The sequence below is a fragment of the Gobius niger genome (assembly GCF_951799975.1).
Source record: "Gobius niger genome assembly, chromosome: 10".
Lineage (NCBI taxonomy): Eukaryota > Metazoa > Chordata > Actinopteri > Gobiiformes > Gobiidae > Gobius > Gobius niger.
Window position 1 is genome coordinate 16,478,625 of NC_136861.1, and position 12,210 is coordinate 16,490,834.

Here is a 12,210-nt window from a genome sequence, read left to right on the forward strand (position 1 = left end):
CAACATACAGTCTCCATCTATATTTTATAAATGACATTGTTGTAAATGACTGACAGTTATACACATGAAATATTTGTAAACAGTTCATAACAACTGTAGGCCTCAAAGCACATTCATTAATTCAAATGCTGGAAATTTTTTTTTTTTTTTAGGCCATTTTGGTTTAATATCAGCTTTACTGAGGTGAGCTGGTAGTAGAAAAAAAAGTTTAATCAGTTACAGTATCTTCTGTTGTGTCATGCAGTCAGTCCTTGAGAAATGTAGGCTATAGTCCTATCTAGTGTTACTGGCTCAAAGTTTTTAAGACATGATCCCAAGTTAAAAATGTCCTTCCAACAGCAGCCGAACAAAAAGGTAGCTTTCAAATCGAGAGCTTCCACATTTTTACACAGCTGAGCTCAAATCTGACCAAATACAGTCGTCTTGTTGTTTGTTCACGGGGTATAGGAGTGCTTAATGCTTCTTGGGACCCTTGCCAAATTTAGCATCCAAGCCGAGACCTGAAAAAAAATGAAAGATGGGTTTAAGTAACAAAAGAAAGCTCTAGCAGGTAAGAAAAGTTTCCGTATGGATTTCTCACAGCTCAGAAACATTGTCAGTAACTGGCGTTTTTCACTGTGTTTTGCTGAATCCCCTCAAGCTATATTCAGACTGCATTATTTACCAGTGGCAAATGGATTGTGTGGGAAGCATAAGTATTCCCCAAACAGAGACCTAATTGTTATAACAAACACAAACAGAAACAGTCACAGTTTACAGAAGTTAACAGCTGTATTTTCTCATGCCGTCTAATCCACAGTCGTTTACAGTAGGACAAACGAAATGCAAGAAGTTAAACATGTGACAAACTTGATGTATGAAGTGTGCTTTTATAATTTCTCATGTATATTATATAACTGCATATTGTGGTATGACAGTTGCTTGTGTGTGTAATATTTTATTTATCCACATTTGCCGATGCATCGTTTTTCAATTTTATTCATGCCTCACCTAAGAAGACGAGGATGGTCCCGACCCACTGCATGGAGCTCAGGACGTTTCCAAACAGGATGACGGAGCCGAGGATGGTGAAGAACTTTCTTGTGGTGGTTACAATGGAGCAGGTCAGAGGGCCAAAGTAGACCACTGTCATAAAGATGAAGGTCTAGAAGAGGCAGAAGTACAAGTTTATATGAACAGTATGTATGTCTGTAAAAATGGTGGGACTTGATTACAATTTTTAATCAAGTCAGCAATGGCCTTTGTAATTAATCAATCAATCGCTTTTAAGCATTGTTTATGTAGGAGTTGTATTAACCTCTGCACCCCCGCCTTAGCCAAGCACATTTTCTCCAATACGGCTTTACCCAAATCTAAAAGCTTCTCAAGTGGAGTTAACAACCTTTGAAAGCTAAGGCTGACAAAACTGATCTAATATTTTAGCTCATGTTGTCGCTACATTGTCGTCACTTTTTTTGTCTTATTTTTGGTGCTTTTTCCTCACTGTTATATAGCCTGTTTTGCTGTTTTTTGTAGCTTTATTTATTTATTTGCATTTTTAATCACAATTTTTGTAACCGTTTTGTAGATTATTGTTATCACCGATTTGTCTCTTATTTGTTGAGTTTTTGTTGCTCTTTTGCTGCCTTTTTGCTGCGTTTTCATCCTCCTTTACATCTCGTTTTTGTTGCGTTTTCATCCTTGTTTTTTTTATTTATTTTTTTAGATTTGGATAAAGTCGAACTGGAGAAGATGTGTTTGGTTAAGGCGGGAGTTAAGAGGTTAAGGCGTTGTATTTCGTGGCCATACAGCCTTTACCCGTCAGACCTCGGAAGCTAAGCAAGGAAGGGCCTGGCCGGTACTTGGATGGGAGACCGACACCAGGAAGCCTAGCAAATGTAGTGAGTGGGTGAGTGAGTGGTTGGTGGTGGTCGGAGGAGCCGATGCCGCAGACTGGTTGCCTTGCTTCCCCAGGGCAGCTGTGGCTACAATAGTAGCTTACCACCACCAAGTATGGAGTGAATGAATAATGCCATGTAAAGCGACTTTGAGTGTCCAGAAAAGCACTATATAAAACCAATGCATTATTATTATTATTATTATTATTATTATTATTATTATTATTATAATAGTACAAAGAGGTATATTACAGATGCAATTCTTTGTATTTTCTTACATTTCTTTCAACCTTATTTTAAGTGGAGACCTGAGGCCTGTGCGATCATTTCAAACACTTCTAAAAACAATAAGATTTAGATATATTTTGGAGGATTATCTTTTTAAAAAGGTTTATTTAACTGTATGTATAAACAAGTTTGACAGTAATATTGCTTTTGGCTTTACAGAGTGTTCATCCCGAAGCAACGTCTTGCAGGAAAAAGGAAACTGAAAAAGTGTCTGTGCTTCTCAGTAAAAAATTGATCAGAATTAATAAAAATAAAAAAACTCCTGGCCCTGGTCTGTAATAATCTCTTCTGTCTTCATGCAGTGTTATCTCAGAAAATACTTAAATCAGAATCAGAATAGGTTTCATTGCCATTGTCAGTGAATTTTCTTTTTTTTGCTCACCTGACCCAATGCACTTGTCAGCCCAAAGAGAAGAATATTGTAGATAATGCTCGGGTGGCGCTCAGTGAAGCTGAAAAAGTCCCACACCTCACCTGTCCACAGCACAGCTACAAGAAAAGAATAAATAAAACACATACAGTTAAAACAGTTTTTCCATCCTCTCCATTCCTTCATGTTCAGTTATGAAATTGGAAATTGGAGACGTTTTGTGATCTACTAGCACCACCATGTGGCCAAACACCCGAATGACGCTTCACCTATACGGAAATCGGAAGCATAAGAATTCTGGTAACTGCAAAATTATCAAAGAGACCTGGCAAGCACTAAACAGGTATATTTCAGCTACCTGTCGACATCAAACTAAAACATGAGCAAAAAGTTTTACCGAGGTACAACTTTGTAAATTAAAGGTGTTGAAACTTGCAGGAGTAGATTACATTTACTAAAAGATAGGAGGCACAGCCAATTAGCTTGTTATATGAATGCTAACAGTCTCTTAGTTCTTATATTGGCTTTGACCTTTTGATCCTTATCTCGGCGCCCATTAGTGCCCAACCTCAGAAAACGGCTCATTATATTGCATTTGTTTTATGTGCCTTGTCTTTAGTGTATTATCGAAGTCTCCTCACAGCGCTGCACTTTTTATCCTTATCTTTTTAACGATACCATTGAACACTTTGCCTCCACTGAATTAATGAGTTTTTCCTCCTGAGAGACTTTAAGGGGCCTTGAATGCTGTTGCTTTGTATTTCTTGACTGCACTATATTTTGTTGTCAGCAGCAGTGTCACAGTTCTCATTTGCCATGTCTTTTTATGGCTTGTTACTGTTTGAAAAAGTTGGGTTTAGCCAAGACAACAACGCAATACAGTACACGAACTTAAAGTTGTGTTCAGAGTAGAAAAGTCAAAATGTCCCAAATTGTTGTTGCACTATGGGGTCACATGGTTCCGATTAGGTCGAAAGGTCCTCATGGATCTACAAATTGTTTTTTAATTTTTACTATTTAACTATTCATATACTTTAGCAAGCTGAATAAAAATGTAAAATAGTGACTATGTCTGTGAAAGGTGCTATACAAATAAAGTTCTTCCTTCCTTCTTCCATTTTATGTTGAAATAAATAATAATAATAATACATTATTATATTTATTATTAGAATATAGTGATTGGTAGAATATTATTTGACTTCTTTGTTTCTCACTTCCTGTGCTGACCACAATTTTTTTTTTTTTTTAATCACGGGAGGAAAAAGGTTGCAATATTTCATTTGGCTGCCTTTTGCTTTCTGTGCAGCTGTGACATTGTTTCAATAAGGTTCTGCAATGTCAAAAGTGCAATAATTTTTCACCAAGATTTTATACTGAAGATAGGAGAGTGTAATCACCAAGCAAAGCCCTCTCCAGCACACCCCAAAGATTCTCAATGGGGTTAAGATCTAGCAATGTGAGTCCTGATATTGTAATCTTGGAAAATGCTGAAATAATCTGGGACATAGTGTTGCCGAACCTTGACCAACTGCAACAACCCCAGATCATAACAGTGTGTCAGTTATGTGGAGAATGTGAACATGGTGATGTCCAACTAGTCATATGATCTTTAATTTTAGGTTTGTTTGTTTCCTGGTGCGATTGTTTTTTAGTCAAGCAGCTTGAAACCTGATCATTACTCCATTTGAGGCGGTGTCAAACTCATTCTTTGGCAGAGCCTCTCCACCTCAAGGTGAAGCAGCTCATTATTTCCGCAGTTCTGGCTGCAGCTTTAATAAACACTAATGTTGTTGGAGGAAATCCCCAGTTGTTCCTGGCGCTGCACTTTAATGTTTTTATTTATTTTATCCATTTGGCAGCAGTAGACCTACCGAGTCCAAGCACCAGAGTGGACCACAGATTTATATTCAGCATCATGTAGTTGGCCGTGGTCTGGAAACGAGCCTTCATGTGATCCTGAGCCACACCAGTCAGGCCGTCCAGCGTGAGAGAGACCAGCTGGGGGCACAAACAACACAGGACCATTAGGCCAATGCCAGAGGAGCAGTGAGGGATGGACAGGTTGCATGGGATTGCATTATCACATTCATTGTTGGGGGCAGGAGCCAGTGTTTCTGTTATGTTACATTACGTTTTTCAATTTTCCTAATCTAAAAGAAATAATCACAAATATTGATCCTGGCATTATTGTAATCATTCAACATTTTGGTTATAAACATCTGACATTTTGGCTGCTGCTAATTATATTGCACTCCAAAGAAGCAGAAAAAAATAAAAACACATTCAAGCACCTGATGATTTAAAAGCTTTGGATGGTAAGGGATCATATTTTGTATGAGAGACCAACATTGTGACATGGTAACATGTTAAAGGAACAGGCCACTCTTTTTTCCATACTGAGATATGTTCTTACCTGAGCTTAGACGAGTTGATACGTACCTGTCTGGTCTTTATGCGTACGCTCAGTCACGCAAAACGACCAAAGATGTTGTTAGCATTTGGCCTCTCCGAATGTGTTCCTATAGCTTCAAACGTGGGTGAAGTTGGAAGCGACCACACTCTTCAACGGGCACGCACAAAGACCAGACAGGTACGTATCAACTTGTCTAAGCTCAGGTAAGAACATATCTGAGTGTGGAAAAACGGTGGCCTGTTCCTTTAATATGTTAAGGGTTATTGAAAGCACATACCAAGAGGATTTCCCCAAACCCAAAGACATGGTCGTCTGCCACAGCGGAGGCCTTGTTGGGTTTGTAGAGAAACAGCGCCACACCAGTCACAATCAGCAGCACACACAGGTACTTAGCGAGGGGATACTTCTTTCGCAGTATCGTCACACCAAGGATCATAACTGCAACCAGACAAAGTACCGTTCAGATCACTGATGAAGAAAAATATGACTTTGCCTTGTATGTTCTTGTTAAAAAAATGTTTTACCGCTGATAAAGAGTAAACCCGAACCGCAAGGCTAATAGAACTTATGAATGGAACTCACCACTAAATCCAGAGACTTTCATAATACAGTATTTGGTCACAAAACATTTTACTTGATATAGGTGTTTGCAATTTTGTGCGAGTAAACAAGAAATTAGTGAAACAGCAGTGACCCCCTTTTGGATTTTGGATCGTCTTCACACACATATGAGCTACCCTGAGAGAGTAACATATGGATGGTGACAGCGTGTCTATCTACAGAAGCTGAGTGGCAAAGATAGCCTGCCTGTTCAAACATGACGGGCTGCAACATGTCCCATATGTCCCCACATACGCGCTGTGAAAAAGCAAAGTCTGTGCCGTCCTTGATCACACTAGAAAGACCGGCTTTTGCACACACACTACTATAGGCACAGATCACTGCAAATATTGACAAGTCACTCTTTAAATATAAGATTTGGAAATATGCAGTCTTTGAAACGATTGCTTTGTGTTCGGTAAATTTTGATATAAGTTAGTTCAGAACGAAGGTGGTTAGGATATGAATCTAGGATGCTTTTAGAATTTTTTTTTTATTACATTTTGGAAGATTGTGTCCATCCATCCATCCATCCATTTTCTTCCGCTTTATCCGGGGCCGGGTCGCGGGGGCAGCAGTCTCAGCAGAGATGCCCAAACTTCCCGATCCACACACACTTCCTCCAGCTGTTCTGGGGGGACCCCGAGGCGACACCAGGCCAGCTCGGAGACATAGTCCCACCACCGTGTCCTGGGTCTTCCACGAGGCCTTGTCCCACTAGGACATGCCTGGAACACCTCCCGCGGGAGGCGACCAGGAGGCATCCGAAACAGATGCCCGAGCCACCTCAGCTGGCTCCTTTCGACGTGGAGGAGCAGCGACTCTACTCCGAGCTCCTCCCGGGTAGCTGAGCTCCTCACCCGATCTCGAAGGGTGTGCCCAGCCACCCTGCGAAGGAAACTCATTTCGGCCGCTTGTATTCGCGATCTTGTCCTTTCGGTCATTACCCAAATCTCATGACCATAGGTGAGGGTGGGAACGTAGATCGATCGGTAAATCGAGAGCTTTGCCCTCCGACTCAGCTCCCTCTTCACCACGACAGACCGATACAGCGACCGCATCACTGCTGACGCTGCACCGATCCGTCTGTCGATCTCACGCTCCATCCGTCCCTCACTCGTGAACAAGACCCCGAGATACTTGAACTCCTCCACTTGAGGTAAGGACTCCCCACCGACCTGGAGAGGGGAAACCACCTTTTTCCGGTGGAGAACCATGGCCTCGGATTTGGAGGTGCTGATCCTCATCCCGGCCGCTACACACTCGGCTGCAAACCGCCCCAGTGCGTGCTGAAGGTCCTGGTTTGTTGAAGCCAACAGAACAACATCATCTGCAAACAGCAGAGATGAGACTCTGAGGCTCCCAAACCGGACACCCTCCGGCCCCTGGCTGCGCCGAGAAATTCTGTCCATAAAAGTAATGAACAGAACCGGTGACAAAGGGCAGCCCTGGCGGAGACCAACACGCACCGGGAACAGGTCTGACTTACTGCCGGCAATGCGAACCAAGCTCCTGCTGCGGTCATACAGGGAACGGACAGCCCTTAGCAGAGGGCCCCGGACCCCATACTCCCGGAGCACCCCCCACAGGGCACCACGAGGGACGCGGTCGAACGCTTTCTCCAAGTCCACAAAACACATGTGGACTGGTTGGGCGAACTCCCACGAACCCTCGAGCACCCGACGGAGGGTATAGAGCTGGTCCAGTGTGCCACGACCAGGACGAAAACCGCATTGTTCCTCCTGAATCAGAGGTTCAACTATCGGCCGGATCCTCCTCTCCAGCACCCTGGAGTAGACCTTACCGGGGAGGCTAAGGAGGGTGATTCCTCTGTAATTGGAACACACCCTCCGATCCCCCTTCTTAAAGAGAGGGACCACCACCCCGGTCTGCCAATCCAGGGGCACTGTCCCCGACCGCCACGCGATGTTGCAGAGACGTGTCAGCCAAGACAGTCCTACAACATCCAGAGACTTAAGGTACTCAGGGCGAATCTCATCCACCCCCGGAGCCTTGCCACCGAGGAGCTTTCTCACCACCTCGGTGACTTCAGCCCCGGTGATGGGCGAGCCCACCTCCAAGTCCCCAGCCTCTGCTTCCTCATCGGAAGACGTGACGGCGGGGTTGAGGAGGTCCTCGAAGTACTCCTTCCACCGTCCGACGACATCCCCAGTCGAGGTCAGCAGCCCCCCAACCGCACTGTACACAGTGTTGGTGAAGCACTGCTTCCCCCTCCTGAGGCGCCGGATGGTTTGCCAGAATTTCTTCGAGGCCGACCGATAGTCTTCCTCCATGGCCTCCCCGAACTCCTCCCAGACACGAGTTTTTGCCTCTGCGACCGCACGAGCTGCAGCACGCTTGGCCTGCCGGTACCTCTCAGCTGCCTCAGGAGTCCCACAAGACAACAAGGCCAGGTAGGACTCCTTCTTCAGCTTGACGGCATCCCTTACTTCCGGGCGCCACCACCGGGTTCGGGGATTGCCGCCGCGACAGGCACCAGAGACCTTACGGCCACAACTACGAGCAGCCGCATCAACAATGGAGGAGGAGAACAGAGTCCACTCGGACTCCATGTCCCCCGCCTCCCCCGACATCTGGGTGAAGCTCTTCCGGAGGTGGGAGTTGAAGACCCCACTGACAGAGGGATCCGCCAGTCGTTCCCAGCAGACCCTCACAACACGCTTGGGCCTGCCAGGTCTGACCGGCTTCCTCCCCTGCCAGCGGATCCAGCTCACCACCAGGTGGTGATCGGTTGACAGCTCCGCCCCTCTCTTCACCCGAGTGTCCGAGACACGCGGCCGGAGGTCAGATGACACAACTACAAAGTCGATCATCGACCTCCTGCCTAGGGTGTCCTGGTGCCACGTGCACTTATGGACACCCTTGTGCTCGAACATGGTGTTCGTTATGGACAAACCGTGACTAGCACAGAAGTCCAATAACAGAACACCACTCGGGTTCAGATCGGGGAGGCCGTTCCTCCCAATCACTCCCTCCCAGGTCTCACTGTCGGAAGATTGTGTCACTACCATGAAAAGCAGTAAGACACAAATAAGATGAATGAACAAATAATTTAAAGCATTTACCTGGTATAGGTTTACATGATTTCCCCAGCACCTACAAGAAATGAAATGCACTGTTTTTGTTGATCTAAAAAAATCTCATCTGAAAAGTGTAGACGACGGAAAACACTGCTCATGGACACTCACCTGTGTGGGGTAATTGACAAACACTAGGGCGGAGTTACTGGACACCATCGCCCCAACATAGGACAGAGAACACAATGCATAGATCCAGTTTTGTGTGAGATCTGGCTTTGGCCCCTCGAAAAAGTGTATCACTGTTAAAAGAAGAAGAGGATCAAATACAGTGATTGTTGACCAATCATGATAATTACATAGGTTGGGAGACTTACATATTCTTGCAAAAATAGCATTCATAATACATTGGATGAAAACTAAAGTTTGGGCAAATCTGAATTTTTCTCCATTGCCGTAGTCTCCTCTTGTGCTGAAAATGCAAAAAACAAGCTGTGACTTTATGATAACCTTCTATTCTAGTATATCTTTCCTTGAATTCCATATAACATGAGATCATTCTGCTACAATTACTCAGAAGTAGAAAGACAATGAAAATCTTTTTCCATCCACCTGGCTAATGACAGGTTCCAGTCCAGTTTTGACCTCTTGTCATGAATACAGCAACAAAGGCATAATTTGGTAGCATTTTACCCAGCGCTGTAATATGACGGTAATAACATGGCAATTATTGAAATTCTGCAAACAGGAGACACCCAAAATGTAATTCATTTTGAAATGAATGTTGATAATCCTAACCCTGTATGAAGACTAAACTACCAGAAAACCTGGTTAGTACTTTTGTGGTAATAATGTAAGCGGGTGAAGTGGCAGCGCGCAGTGTTTTTAACTTCAATAAAGAGATCTGCCCATTTTACCCAGCCTCTGCCTGTCTTTGTCACTCTCACGCTACAATAATATGGATATGATGGGGAAGTTAAAGTGTTTTTTAACAATTTTGCCTCCGTACTTTGGAAGAAGGACCTGTCGTTCTCCTCATACATGTGCGACGCGTGTCATTTGGATTTTGATACATTAAAAAGCCATATGTCTGAGTTTTTTATTACAAACACTGAAAGAGGAAGCCACTGAATTAAAATGTTAGTTCTGTTCCAAACTCATTCCAAACTTTCATAACATATTTGCAGTATCCCGAATACTTTCTTTTACAGGGATTAAAGAGACGGGTTTATAGGCACATTTCACAACTTGCAGGCCAGGGTCACTTTTCAGCATCACTTTCACTGTATAGAAAACTTGCCTGTAAGTTCATGAAAATGATACAAATGCATTTGATGTAGTTTTTACCCACAAATGTTTGAGTTTACAGAATGGGGGGGGCAAACACATGAGTTTACAGTATGGGAGGGCCAAACACATTTTGTTCCATTACTAGAAAAAGTCAGGTATAGCGCCTTTAAACGGGGCAATGTAAATGAAATACTTTAGGATTATTTTGGCTTTTCTGGTGAACACACAATGAAGGAATTCAATAAAACTGTGAAGTGAATCTGGAGCTGGAACATAATTGTATGTGACATGATTCAAGGTCAATGTCTTCAAGGGAGTGGTATGTTGGCATGGATAGAATATTAACTTCAAGACAATGGTATAATAGGCCTGTAATAGGTTTTGTCAAGAGGTCCACTTATGCATGTTACATCCAGTAAGTATATCCATTATCGTTCAATAAATGACAGAAAAACAACATATTTTAGGGCTCAACATTTATCATATGTACATTTTTCTAATGTAATACTCTATTTCTTATCCTAAGTAGGTTGTATTTAATTGTATTTCATGTTCATTGTGGAATATTTTAAGTACCGTGATTTTTAAGCTTTAGAGTTTGTTTCTTCAATAATATTGTTTATCGCGTTTTTTTCAAGGCTCAATATATCGAACCTCAAATTCTGCTATCATGACAGGCCAACCTATAATGTGTGGAAGATCTGTTACAAAAACATAAAAACACTCATAACTTTCTATAACAAAAAGCAGTCATCTGTCGGTCTGTCATGCTAATGACATCGACTTATCGTTCAATAAGTAACAGTTAACCGATGTATTTTTGGGCTCGATATTTATCGTAGATACATATATTAGTATTTCCCCCAATTTTTTCTGTGTAAAACTGAAAACTGAAGCAAATTGAGTTACATTATCACGTTTATTGCAGCATGTGTGGTATTTTAAGATATGATTATGAACTTTAATAACAAAGTTTTACTGTCATTTTTATGCCTGAGAGTTGACAGTATCTACTATCGTTAGAGTCAATATTATCGTTTATCGCGATACTTTCCTGCCTCAATATATCGAACTTTAAATTTGTTATCGTGACAGGCGTAGACATCTGGTTCACCCCATTCATACTACATTCAAGTAGTTATGCTGCAAGGAACTGGCAGCAGCAGCATACCAGATGGGTCAATCCCTGAAATGCAATATCCGGCACTCAGCCTTGACATTGTGAATATACAACAAGCAGCTGACCCCTTCCCATGAATACTGATTTACTAAAAAGAATGAAGTACATGTCCTTTTGCTAAAGTTTTCAGTATACAAAGAACTGCTCCATACATACATGTCATGACAGCGGCACGTCACGCACACTTACATTGTCTCCTGCAGGATCCCGTAGTAAAAGTAACAGACGAACACCCCCAGAAAACAGATGATGAATCGTATCCTCATATTGTCCCACATAGAGGAGTGTTTCCCTGCTGCTCCTTTGCCCGCTGCCATGCTGTCTTCCACCACCACGGACACCGACCCACTGCTCCCCGCTGTCCGGGCTCCGATGTCCCGCTCCACTATCACCGCTGCGCTGACGAGCCCGGAAGTGGCGCTCGTATTTCAATGTAGTCCTTTTTTCCCCCTTCTTCTTTAGATTTCCTCCTTCGATAGGAAAAACCCTGCAGTTATTTCCCCATTTTGTTTAACTCTAAAAGGTCCAATTTAAAAAAGGAGGTCTGTCTTAATTTATGCGCTCGTCCCGGGTGACATATAGTTGGATAAATACGCGTAACTCTCTTCTAACTCTGCATCCTCGCTGCTGCTGTTGAAAGCTCTGCAGAGTGTGTTTTCATTCAGTCTAAATTTAGCTGATAATTAAAATAAATAAAGACATGTCGTCACAACAAGACACTAGCTATAGGTCCCTTTAGCTTTGGGTGCAAAAGCCAGATAGTTTTGATGGATAAATGGACGTTTTTACGCCCACTCTAAGCCTTATTGGATGCAAATAGGTAACCTGCGCCTATTTAGAATAAAACGTAACGTTGTTTATACTGAATTATATTTGTAACATTTAAAATTATTAAATAAAATTACAGCTATTGTCCTGGCAGATCTATAAACACCTAAATTGAAAAACGTAGGTCCTCCTTTGGAAAAGTCGCATATCTTTATGTCGTGTGACATGTGGACCGTTTTCATTGGTCCATGTAAGGCTTTAATATCGTCGTCCAGCCAATCACACGCAACATTTGGATGGAAAGGGTGGATTTTGATTTTGAAAACAGTATATCCACGTGTCATAATGCTGCTAAACAACAGAGGGTAGCAGACCACAGGAATGGT

General features: G+C 42.8%; 1 protein-coding gene across 1 annotated transcript; it reads right to left on the reverse strand.

Annotated features, from left to right (window-relative positions):
* Positions 1-41: 41 nt before the first annotated feature.
* Positions 42-11,506, reverse strand: slc35b1 (solute carrier family 35 member B1). The gene is made up of 9 exons (XM_079564568.1): positions 11,246-11,506; positions 8,964-9,058; positions 8,758-8,888; positions 8,635-8,665; positions 5,226-5,386; positions 4,407-4,533; positions 2,548-2,654; positions 991-1,144; positions 42-500 (listed from the first exon to the last, which is right to left on the reverse strand). Exons 1-9 carry the CDS (start codon positions 11,371-11,373, stop codon positions 454-456), a joined length of 981 nt encoding a protein of 326 aa, XP_079420694.1. The 5' UTR covers positions 11,374-11,506; the 3' UTR covers positions 42-453.
* Positions 11,507-12,210: the final 704 nt, after the last annotated feature.